Source organism: Telmatherina bonti (assembly GCF_933228915.1).
Source record: "Telmatherina bonti genome assembly, chromosome: 17".
Taxonomy (NCBI): Eukaryota; Metazoa; Chordata; class Actinopteri; order Atheriniformes; family Telmatherinidae; genus Telmatherina; species Telmatherina bonti.
This window is the reverse complement of record NC_136615.1, coordinates 15,869,858-15,895,627: the sequence shown is the minus strand read 5'-3', so window position 1 is coordinate 15,895,627 and position 25,770 is coordinate 15,869,858. Positions and strand designations below refer to the sequence as shown.

The window sequence follows — 25,770 nt, the reverse complement described above, 5'->3', positions numbered from 1 at the left end:
TGGAATACATGTAAACAGGTGCATGTTTGATATATTTGTTTGGTCCAAGATCTCTGTTGTGTAAACACAGAAACATTGCTGTATTTCACAACTACTTAACCCCACCCAACACCATCCACCAAACACACACACACACACACACACACACACACACACACACACACACACACACACTTCTTCATTAGCTCATCCAACCAGCTCCTTGGGGACTCTGCCACAATAATCACTTCACCAGCCAAATTTTCCTAATTCTTTTATATGCAAGTTTGTCAATAAACCAGCCCAATGGTTTAGTTTTGAGGAGGTAATTATTTCTGACATGCCAGCCACCCCCTACATGCACTGGAATTCCTTTCCCTTGAAATTAATGAGCACAATTTTCAAGCTCAGTGAATGGCTGCCACGTGCCCAGGACACGAAGATAGTACAAACGTGCTATCTGTGGCCTGTAGTGATCATTTGCAGTGTTACCACCATGTCTCAACAGTTTTATGGCCTTTATATTTTAACCTAATAAATGATTAAACAACAGAAACCAAAGACCCCTGTTTGAAGAATTTGTAATAACAAAGTAGTGAAGACACTCAGCTGAAGATGTATAAGAAAACCGATGTATATTGTAGTAAAATAACATTGTAGTGACTAAAACTGCCAGACCTCATACATCATGTGTTTTTTAATATTTTACACCTGAACCAGCATTGCATTGCATTGCAAGAGTAAGTCTATTATAAGAGACAAACATTTCTTTGATTTGATGTTTCTGTTTTCTTCAGATGCCTATGAATAAGGGATTTCAGTAAAACTTTTAATCATTTAATCATTTAAAATCATCAAGAAGTTGAGGATGAACGTAGCAGGAACATGGGGCTGCTTTAGGTTTCTCTGGTGATCTAAACGCTGAACATTGGAGGCTGGTTCTGAGCTGGCGACAATAACAACAGCAGGGGACCTGTACTACAGGGAAAACATGATTAACTGAGAGAGTACAAAAGCTATCAGACTTTAAAATTCTTGGCCTAAATGTTTTACTGACTGGGACAACAAGTGGTAAGGAAACCAGGGCAGACATGATGTGATGAGGTGAAGAGCTGAAGCTGTGCCAAGGAGGCTGCCAGGACCCTGCAAGGAGAGAGACAGACCCGGGAAAACACTGACACAGGCTAAAGGGAAAAAGGAAAACAAGTAGGAAAAGTGTTAGCTGGTAGCTTGCAGAAACTGACATAATGTCCTGGAACACACCAACGTGGAGCTACTTGGAAATCCAAACACTACATAATTAAAACCCATGAAGGAAAGACAATCCTATTTACAGCAAAACATGATGGAAGTCTAGAAAGCTGTAAGTCAGAATTTAGTCTTCTCTGGTGCAGGACGCACTGAATGTGTCAGATTTTTATAACTAAAGACATCAGAATATTGCCAAAATATTTTGGAGTAAAACGAGTTCACAGATTGTCAGAAAACCAGTTCAGCAGTAAGATACAAGAAACACACATCTGGTAAGAAATGATTACTTACTGATCAAATACAAGTTCTGCTCAACTCTGTAACATTAAAGGGGATTTTTTTTTTTTTTTTTTTTTTTTTTTAAACAATGCCAAACATTTTCTTTTGTAATGTTAAATATGAACAGATTTTCTTTTGATTTCTTTTTACCAAAAACATGCAGTGTTTCTTAGGGTATAGTTTATCTTATATGCATTATAACTTTTCTTGGGGATTTTTAAACTATTTTTTATTTCATTTTAGATAAAGTAAAGAAAAAAAATTTAAAGGTGTCATGACTGATCTCAGCAAACTACTACAAATGTTTTGTTTTTTTCTGTGTGGAGAAAAACTGACAAAGAATAGTTAAGTGTTGTCCCAAATATAACCCATATTACCAATATCTATGTGCATTTTGATACATTCAGAAATCTCTGCAACTAAAGTGGAAAATACTGTAGTTTTTCTCAAATAAGACTGAATTTTCTAGAGGGGAAAAAACTGCTACAGCATAGTAGAAAAGGAAATCATTTAGACCAGTCCCAAATAAACAAAAATGCACTTTCCGTGGCGTGTACACAGCTGGGTTTGCGCCGAAGTGAGGACAGGGAGAGACTAGATAAATGTTTGTTGAGCTGCATTCACGCATTTGTTTATGTCATGTTAAACTCACCTTGCATCTGGGGTTGCTTTCTCAGTGTGTGTGCTGGATAAGTCATGGATGATTTATGGGGGGGTAAAAAACAGGTTTTCATTCCTCATTATGAGCAACAGGAACAGAGACATCTCGACATTTGATACTTTTAGTAAATGGAGCACCATATGAGAGTTTAAAAGCTGCTACTTGTTTGTCTTTTATGTGGACTAAAAAAGAAAGTCCTCTACACAGCTGGTGTATGGTTCATTCCCAGCCCTCGTCTTGAGACTTCCTCAAACACACTTGCACCCCCCTCCCCTCTCTTTTCTCCTTCCTCCTCCTCCTTCTCTGTGCAACCACTGTACACACACAATCTTCTCAGACTAAGTGTGAGCGTCTCACCGTCAGGATGACTGGAGGAATAATAACTGCATAGACTGCAGTGTCGGGAGAGTGTGTGCGGATTTGTGTGTGTTTTGGGTGAGAGTGCACGTGGGTGTGCATGTGTCTGGGCGGACTCCAGCTGTAATGGTGGCCCATGTGTGTCTGCCCTGACCGCGACAGTCATCCTGTTCACAGCGGAGACTTTCTCAGCATGCAGATGGTGTGAGCAGTCAAGGGAAAAGTTTCTCGCAGCTCATCTGAGCCTCAGTTAACTCAATCCATTCTGCACACACTGAGCCGGTGTGGGAGGGGAGCAGCAGCAGCCACAGCAGCGACAGCAACTGAGCTGGACTCCAACTTGGTCTTTACTCAGCCTTGGATTTCTGTTGTTGACTCATCAGCTGCTGCTGGACTGGAGACAAGCATCACGTATTAGAGCTGAGGGAGCCAACAGGTCTCTTTGTTTGCCAGGTGAGTCTGCTGCTCTTGGAGGCTGTTTTGTCTCAATGTTGGTGGTTTTTGTTCCACAATTACATTCATAGAGCTCTCCATGTTTTGGGGTCTAGAAGGCAAACAGTTTGTTGTGGGACTGGAGCAGCAAAGTTAAGTAATTTCTATTCATATCAGGTATCCCTTCACTTCAGCTTTTTAAACAATTGAAGCGATGACAACAGATTTGTAGCATGGCAGCATACGGAATTACTTACAATTACATGATGTGTAGCTTGTTTTAAAGTTTGTTTGTGTTTTTTTTTCTACATTGTTAACACATAGCTGAAGTTAAACAGAGAAGGTTGACAAGTTCACCTTTCAGATAAACGCTGCACCTCATTCACTGTCTAATGGACCTGATCACACAGCCACTGCTTTGTTTATGTGTCATATTAAATCAGCTATAAAGCTCATTCAGCGGTGTCACCTGCAGTAAGTGTCATGCTGGGATTGAAGCAGAGGTGTAATGGGGAAATAATTGCAATGACTTAAAGCATTTATCCTAATTACAAGAGTATTAATTACATTCTCAACCCATAAAAAGAAACAATAAAGCAGCTAAACCTCAAAATACGTGTAGTTTTATAGGTTTTCTTGTAATCGAAACTTACTGCACCTGCAGAGCAACAGACCATTTTCAAAGGCTTTTTATTTATAACTGTGGTGCAGTAAAAATGCTGGCGAATTCCCTGTTTCTGCCTTCCAAAATCCTGACCTCTTGTTTGGTTTGTGTCTGATCATATATACTAAAACTCAATTATCTGTTGTAAAGTGGTGGTAGAACTGCATGTGCCAGGATGTAATGGGTTGCAACTGTTCGCAGCACAAATTAAAGAAATGAGAAGGACTGAGGAAGACCGAACGTTGATAAAATGGGGGAAAAGACCAAGATGACATCTTAGCAGCACGTTTTCCCTGAATGGTGTGCTAATGGAAAAGGAAGATGTGAAAGCAAACAAGGCACAAGCTGAGGTAAAACGAGTGACGAGGAGCCATGTGTGCCAGGAATGTCTGCAGCGCACAAGCTGTGCTGCTGGAAAGCCCAGGGATCAGGTTCCCCGTGTCAGCTGCTGCTCTCAACTGTTCCCTGGTCTAACTCTCTGATATCTGTTTATTAGTTGTGGAAGAGGGCGGTATACTGAGGCTGCAGCAAAGCTAAAGTTGCAACACTTTGCAAAAGTCTTCGATCAAAGAAAGTTTGACATTTTGAATGATATACATTTGCTTCACGTCATTAAGCAAGAGTGAGGAAGACTTACTGCACTCTTTATGTTAATGTTATGCCACAGCCAGTAGTTTAGACTGGTTGAGCATAATAGGTTTAGTAAACCAGGTGAATTAGTGTGAGCTCACGAACATGTTTGAGCTGGAAGAAGACTTCTTTAAAAATAAAAATAAAAAAAACTTTAATTTTAAGAAAGCTTCATGGGGCTTCGATACATCAAGCATGACAATCACGGTACATAAAACAGACAAAAGAGTTTGATTGCAGCTTGGAGTGAGAGTCTCTAATGATTCTGCTGGGTTGCTTCTCTGATCTTTTTCTGCACAGCTTGACTCCATACGCGTTTTCCCCTCAGCAGCCTTGTATGTTGTGTAATGTGAATTCCCCAGTCATGAGAATCACAGGGAAAAGCATTCATTAAGTTATTCAGTCTCTGCAGTGGACTGGTGGTCCTGCCCAGGGCGTACCCTGTCTCTCACCTAGTAGCAGCTGGAAGTGGCCTCGTGACCTTATATTGGAATAAGCGAGTATTGTAAATGGATGGTCAGGTAGAAGATATCCAGCTCTGAGTGGATTAAAAAAGTTACATTCGCAGTGAGACAAACACAAGGGGAACACAAAATAGAAGAATGAGGGCACTAGAAACACAGATACATATATGTAACTGAAATAAAACAAAGTGACATGGTGCAGCGTGAGGCCATCAGGACAAATAGCATGAGAGATGGGACGAGTGAAGTCAACATGACTTACCGTTGCAAATGGTAAATCTGTCTCAGTTTCCAGGGAAATTAGTTATTTTCATAAGAAAAAAAAAGGAAATAAACTTTTAAACATGTAGTTCTAATAAACAGAGTTTTCGGGGACTGATCAGTGCTCTGAGACACGTGTCAATGCAGAGCATAATTTCTAATTTATTGTGTCGCTTGACACTGCGGCATGTGTCATATTTATGAAAAGTCAAATGCAAAGCTTTCATCTTTCATGAAATAATGATCACTGGGTGCATTTCCAGTCTCTCTTTTCGCCTTATCGCCAAATGATACAATCTTCCATAGTATCTTATTTTAACATGTAGATTTCCTCCTGCGTGCACCGGTATTCACATTACAGCAGATTCCCACATCAACAATATCACTTGCTTAGTTGTAGCTGTGTGTCCAACACATGTGGGATGAGTCAGCAGCTGATGTGAAGTCTTCACCCTCATCTCGCCGCATGGCCACTGTTCAGTTCTCAGACATGCTGCGCCACATGGTTATAAAAGAAAATGAGAAGCGAGAGGCGGTGATGCCGGTGGGGGGATCAGAGTGCTATTGTAGAGTATCAAGGGGACACATATGGTGTCTAAATCAGTGCGTAGACAAAACAGACAGTGAGTCACCAGAGAGCTTATTGGGGACTTTATCTCCATGAATTGATCCCTCTGTGTCTGTGATATCACCAACCTCACCTCCTTTCAACTCTTCCTGCTTGCATCTATCCATCTTTCTCTATGATTCGCAGTGAGCTGTGTGAGTTGTGACTGATCATGAGCTGCGAGCTTGCACCCTAATGAAGGACAGCCTCTCAGACCTGACCTCCTTGCAACCCGATCCTTCATTAAATCATGATAGACCTGACTCATGTGTGTGCTGGATGGAGCGATGTATCACATTTTTTTTCATGTGTGCAAGTTCTTCCATATGTGGCCGCTCTGAAGTCCTTCCTCTTTCACATCCTCTCCAGCTATTAGCACAGCAACAGCACAGCCAGCAACCTGCCCTCCCCTCACCTCTGCGTCTTTATGGCAGAGGAGTCAAACAGAAACAGACTGCAGCTTTGGCAGGCGAGGGTTATATTTGTCTTTAACACATGTGCACCATGGAGGCCTTATACTGTGCGCACTCAAGGGGAGGGGGGAAGCTATTCGGGGATATTTAAAGAATTGACAGCATTGACTGGCAATGTGAAGTTCATGTTTCCACACTTGCATGTTTTGTGATGTTTTGTGGAGGTTAACATGCTGTGAAGTTGCTGACGGAGCTCGGAGAGGGTCTGTCAGCGCCATGTGGGTTAAGTCAGCTGCCCAATATGATGAGCTGCTTCTCTTATTTTAAATGTGTTGGTGGGGATTGTATCCGAATCGGTGAGTATTTCAATGTTGACATTGTTTTCACGTTCTGTTGTCACTTTCCTTTTGACTTGCAACTTTGATCTTTCCACGGTGCGAGGGATGCTGCCATGGGAATTACTGGTAACCTCCAGGCTGATGTGGAATACAACGAATGCTGAAAATGCAGAACGGAGGACTGATGACACACAGATGATGATGGCTGTGTCTGCCACATGTTCACAAACAATGAATAAAAGATCATGTCTACCATCCACTGGTGAATCATTAGAGTCTAAAAAGGTCAAATTCATTATAAAATATAGACATATATGAATGTGTTATCATAGTTTTTAAGGGCAGCTGAAGCTCAAAAGGAAGAGTCGTCAATGGATCGATTCTAGGCTTCTCTTCTCTTCATGCCTTGGACAGTCAGCAACCGTCCCAATAAGCAGACCATTTAATGATCTTTGTGTTTATAGCACAAATCTTTGATTGTACTGTTGTGCATTTCTGCTTTTACAACTAGAACCTCCCAAAGAAATAATCTGGGTTATGCACAGAGGCCTCTGTCTGCTTTTCTCCAAAGCTACTCAATTCAAAAGAAAGATGTGTCAAACAGCAGCTCAGGCTTATGTTGGGAGCTTGGCTCCAGTACTTTCTCATATGGGGAACAAACAGTCTGTGTAAGCACTGAAAGCTGGCAACCTCCTGATGCTGTGAGAGTAGTCCTGCACAGACAAGACAGTCTGTGGTATCACTTTTCAGAGATATTTCAGCTTCATCTGACTCCCTTTCTTGTTTAGTGGTTAGATCTTTTTTTGTTTTTGCCATAGTCTTGGGGTATGATGATACCAAGGATGTGGTCAAGGCATGGTGTGTTTTACCTAGCCTACTACCCTTACACATACTTTTTTTTTCCAATAAAGTATCAGTTTACATCAAACAGGCTTCTGAATTGATTCAGCAAATGTATTTATTTATCTATCTTGTCTGTCATTCATTATTCGGAGGTCATTAAGGAGCTGTAGTTATGATTTTACTGACAGATGCTTATTTTTAAACCAACAACGACACATCCTTAAACCTGGGACTGCCTGGCCGTGAGACAAAGATTTGTTTTTAATACCCTTGTGCTCAAATAGAAGTCAGAAAGATAAGTAAGCCTCACAGAAAAAGTCCATCCCACCACTTTTCTTTTGTACTTCAGCAGTTTAGATTCATCCATTTTTATGCAACTGCCACAGAGCCACAGATATGTTACACCCTGCTGAGAAATGGCATGCCAAAAAAACCACAGAGGGCTGATTTGTAACTATCTTTGTGTTGTCTTTCCGGGTGTGCAGTGTTTTCTGTACACTGAGCTGTTGTTGTTTACAGTGAAGGTTAGAGTGTCTTTTCCCACTGACTGTTCAGTGGTCAAAGTTCGCAGGCTTGTTGTGAGAACATCCTGAAATATGCTGAAACTCGACATGTCCTGACTTTTCCTTGATATCTTATACTGAATCAAACATTGAAAAAACAGACGAGACATGAAAACAGTAGCTCAGGCTACAAATTTTTGCTTTGAAAATAAATGCATCCTATTAAGCTCCTAAAGTCATTGTTGCAGAAATTATTCTTGATTTCATCACTAATCTTGACAAGGAAAATGAGATTCTAAAGCCCTCACTTTAAGCTCTATCTGACCTTAAATATGACATTTTTACAAGTAGTATATATTTAGAATCTCACTATCTTTTCATGAAAAGTTTAACTTTTGCAACTTTTCATTGAAAGCTATTCTGTTTCAATGTGTTCTGTGTATCTTGCTGTAAACCTTGTTCTATTACTGTAAAATCATTAATACAACCTATCTTGTTCCAGTGTCTATTTTGGAGACTGTTCTCAAGGGATAAAAACACTGACACAAATAGGTTACACACATATCTACACACGTGTTTAAAGAGACACAGGATAAGCTTGTTTTCAGTGTGCTGAGTGGACACAACAGTCGGACAGTGATGTGTTTCTGCAGTTGCTCTAAAAATGTGCTCAGAACCACACCTGGAACCGTAAGCAAGGCTCATGGGACATGGGTCTGCAAAAGAAAATGGCTACATATAAAATCTAGGTTTGGAAAATGGGTCATCCATCTTGCCTTTGCCTGTTGTTCCCTCTCACGCAACATTATATCTATTCATTCAAACAACTATTTGCTTTGCTGTCAGGTTTAATAGCTTCATTATGCAGTCACAAGTCATTATGATACACTGAACAAACATATGCGCAAGATTTTGTGCAAATAAAAAGACTGATTGAGAAAGAGGCAACCCACGCGGAGTGGAAAAACATGCAAAAGAATCCGTAAGCCTGCCATTTTTGTAGCTCGAAAACTGTTTCATGGCAGTTCATTAAACTGTCATAAAACATGATCAAATGATTAATTTTTTTTTTTGCACGCAGGACACAGATATTATCATATCATAAGTAATCATATGATGAAAGAGTGTTTACCAATATTAAAAGTTGGAAAGTATCCTTTTAGGTGGCTGGCAGGGTTTGACGGTGCAGTTCTAACCATGATTGTCAGCAAATCTCTCCTGTCCAATGACTATTTCTTGACTTTATTTAGCTCATATTTGCATCATCATTTTGGATCTAAAAAATCTGCAGCGAGGGTCATAACAAAGCTGGCGATTATCCCAGCAATCCTCGGGCTAGATGCAGGGTACACCCTGGACGGGTCACCAAACTAGTCGATGTTATACATGCAGTTGATGTTATTTCAACACCAACTAAAATCTCTGATTACACTAATGTCATCTTTATGAAAAGAGTCAAAATGTCTTTTTTTTTATTGGGTCAAACACAAAAAACTGTAGTTATTATTACTCTGTGATTTTATCAGCCTTGTCTGATACAACCCACAGGGTATTTTTTCATTGGGAACCAAATCATAATGAGCAACTCCCTGAAGGTCACAATTTATCATGCTGATCCTGTATGAGCTAAAACACCATAAACTTTTCCTTTAAGTGGATTCCATTTTTCTGGTAATTTATAGTTTAGTCATGACTATCACTGCACTCCTTGTTTGGTCATTTATTTCCTCCAGATGAAACCACACTGCGATGAAAATTTTAAATAGTGTTTTGCTGTCTTCCACGTCCAAGTTATTTACATGAAGAAATCCTGGACTAATTTGCAGTTTTTAAATCATAGTGTGGCGCAGGAACATCTTTGCCGTGCTGTTAACTAAAGCATGACATTGTGGAGCTGTGACTGTCCCTAAAATACAACAAGAAACTGCATCAACATCCTATAAGTGTGCAAACATATGGATATTCCCTCCACTATTAGTGTTAAATAATCCCAGGCAATAAAAACAGCTTCACTCCTATAAGTTTAAGTTTCTGTAAGATTCCCACCTGCTTTCATTTCTTTTTCTTTCTTTATTTTAAATCTAGATATTTCTCACTGATGAGCAAGTCCTTATCACTGTCAGAGGCCTATACTGAAGTTAAAGACAGTCATTTCTTACAGGAATGCAGAAGTGTGAACATGTTTGTGCTTGAGCATGTTTTCACATCATACTTAAACTGCACAGAACCAGAGGAAGGTTTTTGCATTCACCTCCGCAGCTTCGCTGCACTTGCTCCAGTGCTGCCTGGAACACCGCTGAGCTGCATCTGGTCCTCATCTGGACCTGTGGGCTGGTTGGACTTCCACCAAGCCAAGCACAATGAGAGCCACTGACAACATGCTAAAAGCTGACAGCAGCAGTCTGAGCACATGTCATTGAATGGAGCAGAGGTGTGTGTGTTTATATGGAAACAAGATGTGCGGGATGTCTTGTTGTAAGCATAGCAGTGTTAAGGGGGAAGCTGAGTACATTTGTTTTATTCATCTGTATACTGATATTTAACTGTACAGTGCTTTGGGGCAACCAGGAGAGATAAAATGTAATGTGATGTAATGTTATTATGTGTCAGTACTTGAGTTCTTGGTAACACATCTCATTGGACGAACTCTACTAACCTAATATTTTACATGACGCATAGTCAACTAGCTTCATATCCTTTGGTTCCCTTTAAAAATATACCTGTGTGTATGTGTGTGTGTATATACATATGCATGTACGTGGGTATGTATGTGCATATACGTGTATGCATTGATCTATTTCTCTTGTTTTCTCTGTTTTCTTTTCTGTTCTCTTTCTGTCCCTTTTCTATCCTCTCCGGTCCGGTCTGGTCCAGCACCATAAACTCTGTAATACGAACAATTATCCAAAACAAATAGAAAAATAAAATAAAAATCCAGAAATACAAGGGGATCATTATATCTATAAAAGCTCCCCTTGGCAAAATAAATTTGCTCAATATATAAAACATATAAAATATATTTTTAAAAAAAAAAAAAAAAAAAAAAAATATATATATATATATATATATATATATATATATATATATATATATATATACCTGTTTTCCACCGTCTTGGCTGTGATCAAGATACACCCCATGACATTAAAAATTTGAGCGCAGTCCCATTATACTTTTGGTTCAAGTCATGGAAATCTGTTTCAGATATGGAGAAAAAACTCTTATGTATACTTCAAGCGGTGAAGCTAGTGGATTTAATCAGTACACCATGGAGTCTTGTCTGAGGATCTGTCATCGGTTGGGAGAGAGGAAGAGTTGCCAAAAGACAGTAGGATGTGATTGGCATGCTGCTTCTTTTTTTTCCTTTTAGCATTAATAAGATTTTTCTACATAGACATGTTTTATTTGACCCCGGTGAGAACAGCCACTAACACCTGGCTTTTGAGTACAATAGAAAACAGTTTAAAGCCATTTTTTTGTCCCATGTCAAAATGACTCTGAAAGATGCAGGTTTTTCTCAGCTCTATTTTGGCTCAGCAAAGTGGGCACAGTTCATGCTATCTTCACAAAAACACATTTATTGACCATAAAGTCTCACAAGAAGGCTGACAGCAACAAGTTGCAGACAAAAAGAGATCAATCTTTTCTTGTTTTAGCCCGTTGTCAAGACACCTGGCAATTGATTCTCTGGTGTACAGACATGGTTCAATCAGAAATAGTAAACCATCACAATAATCCCAGAAAGATGTGATTTTCAGAAACACAGCCAGCAAGATTGGATTTAATACCATCCCTTCATGTTGTCAAGCTGACTCATTGGTCCTCTGGAAATGGAAAGAATTTGCTATCCTTCCTTCCTTCACTGGGTTTTTACATGTACTATAAACCTGTTAAAACATGCTGTTTTTGGTGTGAAAACAGCATCTGTGTCAATCTGTAGTTCATCAACATCTGACTTTGAAAGTCCTACCACGCAGGGCTGACTTCAGATCAGATTTGGTTTACATGAAAAGGAAGGCTCCTGCCACTTTCATTCATTCATTATCCAAATCGCTTAGTCTAATATAGGGTCGCAGGGAAGCTGGGACCAACCCCAGCAGTGTTTGGGCGAAAGGCGGGGTACATCCTGGACAGGTCGTCAGTCCATTGCAGAGGCTGCTGTCATTTATCAACATCTGTGGGGTTGAAGAGCAGGTGCAGTAGTCTAGAGCTGCTCAGTCAATGTGCCAGTCAAAGCCTCAGTAGAAAAAAATGCAAAAATGTTATTTTAATTCACAGTTAAAGTCAAATAAGGTAAATTGAAACAGTTTAATTCCCAAAAATCCGCCACAGTCAAAACATCAATAAATCACATCCAATGCAAAAACAATCTGGGAATGTATTCAGAAAAGGTAATAATACAAATATCAATGATGCAGTTTCACATGTTTCCTTCAGTCGCGAAGCCAGTGCTCTTTCAGTCTGTATTTGTAAATTCTTTTAAATCAAATGTTTAGTTAAATTCACTCAGGGGGTTTTACAAGAAAAGTGAGAATTCTTTGTTTCAAGCAAACTCATCTTGTTACACACCACTCCAGTGCTAAGGCTCTGAGAGATCAAATCTAACACCAGGAAGATCAAGCCCGGTAAGCTAGCATACAGTATGTAGGTGAGTGAAGTGAAAAAAGATAGAAGAGATTTAAACTTTTTATCTGGCCGGTGAATTCCTCCTCCTGCATTACTACTTCTGTTTTTGTCTCCTTGCAACATTTACACCTATCTGACCGCCTCATGCTGCACAGATGAAAAACAAAGGAAAAAACTCTGATAAAAAGGTCCATGTAGATCATTTCTTTAAAATATGTTTTTTATTTTTTTGTTTTTTATGGCACTTAACACAATTTTTTTTTATCAGTTCTCTGCAGGTTGAAATATTTTCAGTTTGTATGAAGATCATGTCTGTTTGTTTTCAGATTGGAGTTGCTGTAATGGACGACCAGTGTGTGTCACACAGCAGTCCTCAGCACAGCAGAGCTCAGCCCAGCACTGAGGTTCAGAGGCTGAATGTCATCAGGTGTGGGTGGCTCAGGAAGCAAGGAGGTTTTGTCAAGACTTGGCACAATCGTTGGTTTGTACTGAAAGGGGATCAACTCTACTACTACAAAGATGAGGAGGAGACCAAAGCTTTGGTAAGGCTGTAAGTGCACTGAGGGGTTGTTCCTTGTCAATTTTATAACTGTAGCATTGACACAGTGACTTATTACCATAGACTGTATATAGTGTATATCTTTCATATACTGTATATCTTTCATATACAGCTTATTACTGAGCTTTGGGTGCATTTATATCATGTCTAAATTTCTCTTAACAAAAACCAACAACTTCCGCTGAACTCATCCTGGTGACAAACCCACATGAATCCAGTTCACTGAAAGGATGTTGTGCACATTAAATACTTCTGAAGTGATCAGAGATTTTTGCTGCAGCTGAAAAATGTTTGGGAATTTTTTAGTTTACCAGTCCCATTACAACTGCTGCACTTCCTCTGTTGTTTGACAGTTTTATTTCTCACATGCGCACAGCAACATAAAACTGGACAAAACCAATAAAAATCACATCTGTATTTGTTCTGTATGAGCTACCCCAAACTTCCACACAATAGATCAGGTGTGGGAGGATGAAAGAACAGTACGAAGTATATAATGCAGTTGAACTGAGTTGGGTTCGGAGTAACATTGCGATTGATTTGGATATCTTTGCCTTGTTGTAACTTATATGTGGTTTAACTTAGGAAACTTGATAGCTGTCACTCTTTCCTTTTCTATTCTGTTTATTTTCAGATTCTTGTTTTGACAATTTCCAAAGATGATACATTTTGTTTTATTTCAATTCAATGTCAATTTATTGTCATCAAACCATCTCTTCAAAACTGACAGTTCTCTCTCCACTGCATTCAGGAGCAGTTGCAGATTCTCCATACTGCAAAATAAATATATGTTGTCTGCGAATAATATGAGTCTCAGGTTATTACATGATTCAATTCAACTTCAATTCAACTTTATTTATATAGCATCAAATCATGGCAATGTCATCTCAAGACGCTTTACAGGCAGAGAAGAAAACATAATGAAAGCCAATTCATGATAGCCTATATAAGGAAACCAACAGATTGAGTTGAGTCCAACTCAATCTCCCATCCTGAGCAAGCACACTGGTAACAGTGGGAAGGAAAAAACTCCCTTTTAACAGGAAGGAAACCTCCGGCAGAACCCGGCTCAGGACAGGCAGCCATCTGCCTCAGTGATTCATTTCATTTATTTTTATACTAAATAAACAGAATAGAGGTGGCAGTGCAGGGCTGGGTGCATCTTAGCTTCATTATACCTCCAAGAATAGTGATTACTTTCCACTAACTCTGGAGCATGCAGCTCTTTGTCCAGCTGATGAATAAATCCTTATCATTGTCGGATGTTTTCTTTGACGCAACCTGAGATTTTATTTTACAACTGAAACAATGAGACGTCATTGCAAATATTCTGCATTTCTGTAATAATAAAAAATAACTGGTGCAAATAAACTGGATGACCCAGTAAACACCCAAGTGATCACAGATAGTCATGAAAAAATAAAACAGTATGGTATAGACTGAACATAGTTGGTTGCTGTTTAGCTTTTGGACTATGAAGTTACTGTTGTTGTGTTTTGTGCCTCAGGACCACCTCACATTTTGTCATTTTAATACCATTCTGAAGGTTTTGTAATGCTTTCCTAAATGTTGTTCAAGTTACTTAAAGAGTAGAGAAGTTTTCTTTGTTGTTTATCACGTCACCTGTTTTCTTCACCTGAACCGTGCTGAGCCTTCAGGGCCCCCGTCAGCACATGCAGATACAAGTTGCTGTGCAGCCAAATGAGATAAAATATCAAAGTCAGACTCTGATGAGTGAGACAGTTTTGGCTGGTCAAATCCAAATCAAAGTAAAAAGCCATGATGTTGAATTTATTGAAGCCCACATATGAAGCTCTCCTGAATGGGGAGAATGAGTAATTCCATCATGCAGACAGTCAGGCCATCTCTAACGTTACTGTTACCAGGCAGGCCATCTTATAAAGCATCTGAACTGAAAGCAGAACAAAGAAGCAACCAGAAAAGACTGGGTTCCCATGTCAAAGCAGAAAACACAGAAATGTGGAACAGAAGGATAATTTATCATTTTCACATGCTAAGTTCAAAAGGACAGTTCACGCTGTTTTTCACTCATTTTATTTAGTTTAGCAGACAGATGGGGCTAATTATTCAATTAAAAAGGTTGTAACTGAACTATTTTGGCTTTAACTGTGTTTTTCTCATGACATCCTGCAGGAGACAATGGCCAGAGACCATTAGTTTTGAAGAACTGAGAGGGGCTGAAAGGGGCTGACTGAGAAGTTCAGCAAGGAGTTAAAATCATAACAAAACAAAACAAGAAACCCCCCAAAGGCCCAACAGCCCAACTTGTCACCAACCCCATGCCAACTCTATTATGTATACTTCAAACCACTATTTCAGTCATCAGGATAGATGTCACATCTTATTTAGACCATTTACCATGCAAACATTCTCTTAGGCATCAAGATGAAGCAAACAGCAAAAGTAAGGAATCCTTTTAAAAGATTTCTGGATCCAGACAGTGATCCCAATCACCCCCCAAAATGTCTATTGCTCTTTATTCCATTTCTGAGATTTCCATAAAAAATGTCATCACGATCTGTCCAGAACTTTTTGAGTTATGCTGCTAACAGACAGACAGACAGACAGACAAGCCAAAGGCGCAGAAAACTTAACCTCAACCTTGGTGGAGGTAATAACAACTAAGTGTTTGCCATGCAGCAACGTTAACCTCATTAACTCTATTGTGGCATAAACAAACAGTATGTTGTTGATCTGCGCTCACATTGCAACAACAAATCAAAATGCCTAAAAGAAATGGGCTTCTCTCCAGTCCATTATTTGAAGTAGCTGAAATGTTTTCCTTTCATTTTCCCTTCTGCTTCACCAAAACTGAGAGAGCTCTGTTTGGCTACTGAAGCTAAATTATTACCAGCTCATGCGTGCTTTTCCAAGCCCCTCAATAACAAATGAAAACCTTTAAATTACTAGTGATTCTTAAGGATTTCTTGTGAAGTTTTTAATGATCAGGGCGATCCTTTATTTTTTGTGCTTGTCAGTGAATCTGTGGGAATCCATTATTTACTTCGCACAACTACTAGCTGTGTAACATATTACAAAATAATAAGTTATTACCAATACATAGGAATGTCATTATTTTTTTAATTTATTATTCATTTAAATTCTTCTTTTTTATTTTTACATCCAATTAGCTGTTCTTTTTTCCCTCTACACTATCTTAGGAATCAGTTACTATAAAGTGCACACTTTTGCATTCACAGGCAGGTATTTTTACCCCGGACGCACTCTTTTCCAGCAAAAAACACATGTTTCTCTATTATCTATTCGAAACAATATCCTCTTTTTCCAGGAGAAACTTGAATGGTTGAGCACAGATGAAATCTTTATTCTGATCATCTACCCACACTCCTTTCTCTGGCTGATTTCCCAGCAACATGAGCTTAGCCAAACTCAAGCCACATCAGCAGGAGGGGAAGTCTCTGAAGGTTAAAGCTCCAGACCTGAAGGTGGGCCACTGGCCAGGCAAGGAAAGGATATATTATTCACTACCATTTCTGATCAGCTTTGATTATTGAATATTTATTAGGAATGCCAACTGTTTGGCTTCAGTTCTCTGTGCGGTTATTGTCTTGTGGAGCAGCTCTTCGTGGCTGTTTACAAGAAATGAAAGAAGAGAGCTTGTCTTCCTGAAATATCATGGCCTTTATGTTCATCTTTTCATAAAAGAGTCATTAATGCACCTGCAACCCCCTACAGGTCACCAGACAAACACTTAACTTCTATAAGTTTTGCATTTTTACATCCCTGCCCTACTTCTCAACCAAGGAATACCTGAAACTGCTACTTTTTGTAGAGAATGGGGAGCTTCAGTAAAACTAGGTCAGGTACAGGGTTTATTCAAAGTCCTTAAATCTCCTTGACTGCCAATACAGCGCTGCAATAAAAAGAAATCACAAATGCAACAATCCAACAAGAGAAGAGTTGAGATATACTAGTCTGGGGCTTTCTGCACCCCGGAATGGAACACAAGGAGTAGACGCCACTGACTTAAATTATTCCTATAGCTTCTAATTTCGCTCTTCTATCCCAAAACAGAATGCATCAAAACAAATCTCTCTCCTTAGACTGTGTCGTGGCCATCCTGAGCAAAGAAACTCATAATGTAGAAGTGTGAGACTATATCTAGACCAGCTATTAATTAATTGTCTCTCCTGCTGCAAAGTCGCCATTTGTTCCTGTCATATTGGCCCTAATTGCTGTTTCCACAGTGGGAGAAAGAACATCTGCCCTTTTCTGTTTCCTGTGGAAACACAGACTGACTAGTCAGATACATCTGCATCTCTAATGTCTTTCGGTCTCCAGATGAATGAACGTTATTAGGGGAATGTAATAAGTCAGAACCATAGCTTTTTTTTTTTCCTTTTCATAATTACAGATGACTTTACTGCTCAAATTTAGGCTTTAGGATGTCTTGAAATGTCTGTTGACCTTGGGTTTTTCGATAGATGATGGATGGATGGATGAATGGATAGATGGATGGATGGATGGATGGATGGATGGATGGATGGATGGATGGATGGGTGGATGGATGGATGACAGAATCACCTAATATATCCATTAAATTAGCTCTAACAGTCTTTCCTTTACTCTTTGTCCTAGTAGCTCCATCTCTGCAGTTGTTTATAAATCTTTTTATGTTATTACTGATACTTATTACTTATTATTACTGATACTCTATTTGTGCCACATTCAAGAAAATATTAACATGCAGATACAATTGACAGATTAAAGGAAATTGGAACGACCATTTGAAATGTTCATTTCAAAACATTTTAAAAGGTGCTGCAGGATATGTTCAGCTGAAAACAAGTTTGAAATCTTCGGCCTGAAAGTAGCTAACTGTTCCTCAGCATTAATTTCAGTTCTTACTCATTTGATCCTTTATTGTGCAAATATTTACATTGCATTAGTTGAGCATGAAGAGTAAAAACTTTTGTTGTTTAGTAACATATGTAAGATGCTTAACTACCAAGTAAAAAAATATAAGATCCAGCACTGATTTTTAAACACAACAGTGCAGAGGAACGCTGACATTTGTGGATAAGATTACTTGAAAAACTGTCATATTTCTAATGAAAGTGACCATGTTGTGTCATTTCCACATGAGCCAAACCTCTCAGAGCAACGTGTGGAATCTGAAGAATGGGAGTCAGATGGAGGTGAAGGGTCACTGACAAGCATGTCTTGGGTACAAGACATGTGGGCTTAGCGTCAACATGCCATCTGCCTGTCCTCACTCGTCCATGGAGATGTATGCACGCACAAGCATGCATGTACACCCTCGCATTCTGGGATAAACAGACATGGACTCAGATTTCATCTGGCTGAGCCCTAAACAAAGACAGTACTCATGAAGTGATTGTTGCCATTTAAATCACTAAGCATTACATCTCTATGCCAGTGAAGTACTGAAGGTAACATTAAGAATGAATGAGAGAATTGCGAATGAATACATTGAACCAATTTCACTGAATTGAAAATGAAAGGCATATTAAAATCTAATTAAGTTATTATGATTCCAGCCATAATGAATCTTATGAGTAAGCCGATCAATATTCATAACTTCAGGAGGCAAGATCTGAACACATACAAAAAAATGGTAGTTGGTTTTATTTATGTAAAAGTGCTTCAGTTTAAAAAATTCAACAGCACAGCGATGCACTGGGTGTCCCTTATCTAGCCTGCATAGGATGAAAACTAATTGACCCTGGCATTTAACTGGAGTCAATAAAATGCTGCTGCTTCTGTTATTGTTCATTATGAAAGACTGCGGCTTCTTACTGCTGCTTGGATGACAAGAGTCGCTCTGTAGTTAGTTTTGACATTGACAAACAGACAGCAGTTACATTGTTGTATAATGCTATCACAGAGCGATGAAAACCCTTGAGATGAGTTCAGGTTTGTGGCAACATCACTTTGAGACGTGCTGCAGGAATGTATAAAGAATGAGAACAAAATAGTGGACACGGTCCAAACACCCCCTTATTTAGCATTTAAATCATACCAGACATTGTCCCATAGTCAGCAATTATTTTTGTAACTGGATGCTACTGTGATGACAAAATACTTAATTGTACTGTAGAATAATGTTGTTGTTTCTTTTTTTAAAGGCTACATAAGAAAAGTTTGATAAGAATTTGAATCATTATCAGATTAAACTTCTGCGTCTTCTTAAAGCACACACTTGGTTTAATTACTGTTTCCATTTATTTTTGTTCAGTGACAGCATGTTTCTTATGGCTCTGCCTTGTTGGGTGGGAAATTTACAACAAGTTTGCACAGGCTTTGTTTTATAAGCACCCTATGGTCCAAAACGTAATGTGGTAAGACTGTAAGATTATGGATTTTAGGTGTGGTGGTGTTTGCATAAAGAGAGTATGCAGCTAATCTAGGAGCTGTTTGTTGTCAATTGAAATACATGAAAATATTAGCCGTACACAATATTTATAATCCCAGAGTCCATCCTGGTTCCACAGAAATCATTAAGAGACAGATTAAGCACCTCTCAGCTCTTAGTGGTGTCATTTTATTTTGACCTACAAATGAGCAAGTTATCATGGATCAGCATGTCCTCATGTGAATGGTCTGAACACATGTTTGAGCTTATCTTAACTCTCCTCTAACTGCTAATGTTCATCTTGTGGTACAGGGAGAAATGAAATCACACCACTACAAAGAAAGTCTTACCTTATTCCATTATGGCACCATCAGCTTTGTATTGATGTGTCATTTGTGCAACCATTTTAATACGAACTTTAAGCAATTGTCCTTTTTGGCTTCAGTTGTTCATGTTTTGTTTTTGTTTTTTTTACTATAGGCGCCAACAGTTTAGCTATAGCTCATTTTTCCTCATCATATTGAAATCTGTTTTATGAAGCTGTGAATGAAAGCTCAGTCCAGTAAATCGGAGTCAGTCCTGGCAATTGGCATAAACCCTTGATCAAGTTTCACAAACTTACACTTAAGAGTGAACCTAGTTAGGAATCGGTTGCATTGCTCATGCAAAAATTAGAAATCAGATGCTTTTAACATTACATGCTAACTTACATGAATAGAAATATCCTGTATACGCTGTCTCCTGTAGTAAATATATTTCAGCTTAAATCCTGAAGAGTCCTGTTACAAATGTGTCATTTCAGTCCACTGTTATCATTTTATCCATGTCGCTTATAAGCTGGGTACCGACACAAATCTAATCGTGTCAGAGCATTTGGACCGATACAAACTATTACATTAAATTAAGACTGTAAATTATGTTTGTTCTGACAGGCTGGAAAGTAAGTTCTTATTAAAGCCATAAATCCTAGTTCTCTGAACAATCATATACTTAAAACTGCCAGCTGGTATTACCCTGAACCCAGACTGGTGTGTGACAAGATGTCTCAAAGGTTTTCAGTAACATTATGTTTTCTGGAGGAATTTAAGCTCCCCAGTGGACGCATTGTAGGAATTTGTTGTTTTTATTTTGTGGATACTTGTACAATCACATTTGTTCCCCATGTTTGAACATTTCAGGTTGATGTCTTTCATTTGGTTCATGACTTCCTATATGAAGCGATAAAATGACCCGTATGAATAGTAGAGTAGACAGAGAGTAGACTGGAATCATTCAAACTTCTGAGGCTCTTTCAACCAATTTTAGTAATTTTGTTTGGCATTGCCATCAATTTCACACTTTATCTATTAACATGATATGAAGAGTTCAGTTCCTTGTATGTGTGAAGCAGTGTATTGTCTTAAGGCTGAATAGAACAACACTGTTACAAAGTGTGAATTGTAAACCATTTTATTCTTGGGGAATTGATTATGATACCTCTACCATTTTTTTTTTTTTTTTTTTTTAATGTAGGGATGACTCATAGCATCATTTATTATTTAATGTTTGGATACTGGGAGCTTGTTCATTGTGGAAGGCCAATGTTTAATACAAGATTTAAAGGATTAAAACAACACTAAACTTTACTTCATCAGAATAAGTGGTTTCACCAGAAAAGGTATTACTCACCACCTTTCTTCAGTTCACGCTCACACCTCCACAGTCTTCGATATCTTCACAGTCATTGTTTCATCACAACTCAAGAGAAACTTGAACTATTCCCTTTCAGTATTTGGTTTGTTCAGCAGTGTAGCTTCACAAAGTCACTTTTATCCTTTAGAACATTAGTTCCAAGAAGTCAAAGCGGTAGTCTGATTTTAATAAAGGTACATTAAGAAATTACATTGCCCATTTTCTCAGGTTAAATAATGAGTTTTGGGAACATTCTGAACTGCTGACAAGAGATTTATTGGTTCCCTTTTTCTTTGCTTTGTTGATCACAGTAAAAATTCACATTTCCAGTTTTTTATATATATATATCAACAGAAGTATATGGCTGTAAAACTGTATTATTTTGTTTTATATGATGCTGCATATTGGTTTTGCTCTGAGGTTGTGTTAAAGAGTAAAATCAACCAATCTAAGATCAGTTTCTGAGAACAGTTCAGTCTTTCAGAATGTTTCCATAAATAAAAATGAACGGCTCGTGCTTAAATGTTTCTTTTGGAGGCCTGATGTCATGCTGCGTAGTTACAGACAGCTTTTAAGAAGTAATTCATGCAGATAAGGCCTCAGCTCTGTCCCAGACTTCCTTTAAAGTCTTCCTGTATTAAAATTTAACAATATGATTACTTATCTTGTCATTTGTAGATAATGATTTCAGATAATGGCATCAGATATGTGGCTTCCTTATCCAACAAGGAAACCTCACCGCTCATAACATCACCATATCTTCCTGCCTGTTTCAAGCTCACAGAGCTTGTTAAATGGTCCCTGTCATTTTTTTCGGTGATTTAATGCTTCTTTTGTATAATTATAATTTGTATAATTCATCTTAACTAACCTCTCACATTATTCAACAGGAGATAATTTAGTAGTTAATGGATATATGTATGGATTTGGAGCTGTCTAGAATATTACTATTTCAATTAATGATACATTTGGTTTTACTGAATTTTTTACAATGTACTTTTGGTGTGGTCTTTTTAAATAGTAAAACAAGGGTATTATTTCATAATTCACAAATGGAACCAGTGTATATATATATATATACAAACATATATACAAAAACATATACTTACATGTATAAGTATATATATATATATATATATATATATATATATATATATATATATATATATATATATATATATATATATATATATATATATATATATATATATATATATATATATATATATATATATATATAATTTGTTTTATCATGCAAGACACATTTATCAAACTTAATATATTTATCGTGACGAATTAATGTGACTTGAAGGCCAGACTCACACTAAACAAAGATCCATGAGATGAGAAGGATCCTCATCCTCATAGTTGAATGTACTTTTTACCTCCCTTGCGCGTAAATCTTATTGTGCAGAATTAATATTATGAAAGGATGATATCAACAAAGTAGTTAGGCACCCTAAACCTGATCCAAATGCAAAAAGTAAGAAGACAGTGGATGGTATGGGAGTTTAATGACTGCCACTGGTTCTTATTCATGTTACTCATGCTCATCTTCAAACAGCAAATGTCATTGAAATGTTCATTCCCTGCATCAAGAATAGCTGCAGCTGGTGCATCACAGTGCCAATCCAGTAATATGCCAAAGAAATCAGGCAAGGAGTAGAACAAAACTGCAGTACTTCACACTATGGAAATGGGAATGGTTTCCATTGTGTGTGGTTTTAACAATGTAGGTCTGTCCAAAGCAGCTGCTTTTCCCTCAAACTGTCTTTAATCACCATGGCAAAGATGAAGGTTTGGGGGGAAAAAACTTAACTGGAAAGCCTTTTATTTTAATAGGAAAGATGATCTGTATCAATTGCTGAAGATCCCATTAAGACACAAATCCTATCATCCAAAGTTATAACATATGTGGAGGTTAAATGTTGAATTAACCACCAGAAAGGTCACAAATGGATTTTATTGTTGCAGTGTATGAAGGCTGCTCAGACAAACTTGTGAATATGTCATCGAATAAACAGAGCTGGTTTTCCAGTATTTACTTGCAATCTGACAAAAACGACATTTAATTTAACAGGGAACATAATTTTGGACACATCTTCAGAAACAGGCTTTCAAGCTTGAGCCCCCTGCAGTTTATTCTGTGACAGATCTCTCAGATCTTCGTGTTTCTACACTGTGTGTGTGTGTGTGTGTGTGTGTGTGTGTGTGTGTAAGCAGAGTGAGAAAGTGTAGTTTGTTTGTTTGGAAATAAAAGATAATTGGGTTTGTGTCATTGCCCAGGCTCCAAAAATGACATCATCCTTAACGGCAAGTCAAAGTATTTAAAATAACAAAACAAGTTCCACAAAAAGGCTGGGTTTTTGTCACACTGGGTGGGGCCAGGATGGTGCCTCCGTCCTCACTGAGTAAATATTTCTCCGCCTGTGGTCGCGTTTGTCTGCAGCAAACAACAGGGCACCAGGGAGGGCGTATGGAAAGTAAGGCTATAGCCTCAAACAGAAGAGAGGAATATCTGTGGTATGGTGGTTTTAGGTTATAGAAAACCTATACAGAGCTTCTTTTTTTTTTCTTTTTAGAGAATATATTAATAGAGCATAACTCTGTTTTTCACATGCACAGAACTCATTCATCTACTGTTTTCCAACAATCGATACAATATGCATGATGAAAAGACATGTTCAATGAAAAACAGCTTTTAAAGGTTCTTTTAAGCTGGAGATAGTGATGGAAAGCAGAATCTCTTACTGACAACCACATCAAATAAGCTCACTCCCTCCTCTCTCCTCTACTTTGGAGCATGTCTGTCCCGTCTTTATAGCCCCCTTTAAAGTACTTCATCTGGGGCCTCAGGTAGTTTCCACTTCCAAGTTGTCACAGTTATGGCTCATTAAAGAGGAAACCAACTCCTGCTTAGATCCTGTTACTGTGCACGAGTCCCAAATACTTAAGCTGTCACTCATGAACATCTTGTCCATATTAGCAATAATCTAGCTAGAGGTCTGGCTAACGACTGTAAGATGCTGCACTGAGAAACAATATGTTTATAAAGTTAAGTCTGCTGATTCTGTAATAAGTTAAGGGCAAATTATTCAGTTGCAAAGCAGAAGAAGTTACATGGTTATTGCCAAAACTTATCAGTCTGGTGGGATTACTCAAATACTTTGTTAGGACTTGTTGACATTCTGCAAAAAATTATGAGTCTCTGATACAGAACATTTGTGCATTTTCTCAAGAAAGTCTGAAGAGAAGAGGACGTTTTAGATTTTTTTTTTTTAATTCAATGTCATTTTACTTTATTTGTATTGCACCACTTCACAACAAAGTCATATCAGGCACGTTACAGACACATTAATTGAACCCAGTTCTGAATAAATAGCCTAGTTAAGGAAAAGCAATAGATTTCATCAAATCTTGATTTTGATTTTTCCCATCCTGAGCGTGCACGAGGCGACACTGCAAAGGAAAAAACTCCACTTTACCAGTAAGGAAAAATCTCCGGCAGAACCCATGTCAGATGGCCATTGGTTGGGATGGAGAGGACAGGAAAGGGAGACCAACATGCACTGAAACATTTATCCAGGAAGACCTGCAGAGAGAAGAAAAATATGTCAGTGATGTCAATACTGTCATACATTTCTACATGGAAGATGATGAGCAGAGAGATGAAAAGGAAATCAGTACATGATTGGACGTCCCTCAGCAGTCGAGGGATGACTATCCACCTTCCCATTCCCACCACCAAACTTTAAGATTTATCAAAAAGGAAACTTTTAAGCTTGATCTGCAAGTTAGAGAGGGTGCCTGCCTCTCAAACCCAAACTGGGAGCTGGTTCCATAAGAGATGGGCCTGATACCCGAAGACTGTTCCTCCCATCGTATTCTTAGAGACTCTGGGAACCACAAGTAAATCTGCAGTCTGAAAGCAAAGTGCTCTAACTTGAATATATGGAACTATTATATTTTTCATGTACAATGGAGTTTGGTCATGGGGAGTTTTAAATGTGAGGAGAAGAATTTTAATTTTTTTCCTGTTTAATTTAACAGGAATCCAATGAAGAGACGCCAAAAGTGGAGAAATATGGTCTCTCATCAGAACCCTCGCTGCAACATTTTTGACCACTTTTGAGACTTTTCAGGGCATATTTGGGGCAGCCCATTAACAAGGAAATGCAATAATGTGAAGTAGCAAAAGCCCAGACTAGTTTTTCTGCATCATTTTGAGACAGGATGCCCCTTATTTGTGCAATATTATGTAGGTGGAAGAAAGCGGTTCTAGAAACCTTTTTCAAATACCAGCTGAAGGACAAATCCTGGTCAGAAATAACTCCTCTCTGTAATACGAGAAGCCAAATTAATGCCATCCAGATTGATCTCATAGCTAGACAATATTGTTTTTCAGAGAATGACCACACGATAAATTTCTTAGAAGTGCTGCATCCACAAATGTGACTAAAGCCATGCTCTGCATGCCTGACACAGCAGCCCTTCTGCAATGAATAACAGGCATTAAATAAAAAATGAACTAATTGTTTCACAGTTTTAACACATTTGATTAATGTATTTTGTACCTTTTTTAAACCATTGTTTTTATCATTGTTTTGTCACATTTATAACAAAATGTCTGTTTTAATTTACAGAAGCATTATATTTAAAATACTCACAGTAAGTAACTGAACTTGAAGTGTGACCTCTTCTGTGTTTATATCAGTGTCATCTTTGGTCCAGTTACTGACTGTAAGGTTACTGTGACTTCGACTTTGCAAAAGATGCTGATGCTCCTGCTATTTAAAGCAGAGGGTGGTGCAGGTGATGTATCATTGTGGACAGAGCTGAGGCGGAAAGATGTGATCCTCTGTAATGTTGCCACT

General features: G+C 38.3%; 1 protein-coding gene across 2 annotated transcripts in view; it reads left to right on the top strand.

Moving 5' to 3' along the window:
- Positions 1-2,554: 2,554 nt before the first annotated feature.
- arhgap24 (Rho GTPase activating protein 24) overlaps positions 2,555-25,770 on the top strand; it is a 66,096-nt gene continuing 42,880 nt past the window's right edge. Inside the window, exons 1-2 of one of the 2 annotated variants that reach the window (XM_079256657.1) lie at positions 2,555-2,980; positions 12,635-12,850. In XM_079256657.1, coding sequence (XP_079112783.1) covers positions 12,650-12,850 — 201 coding nt within the window. In that variant the 5' untranslated portion in view covers positions 2,555-2,980; positions 12,635-12,649. Of the gene's footprint in view, positions 2,981-12,634; positions 12,859-25,770 lie in introns of those variants that run through there. The other variant, XM_079256660.1, reaches the window with a different exon arrangement.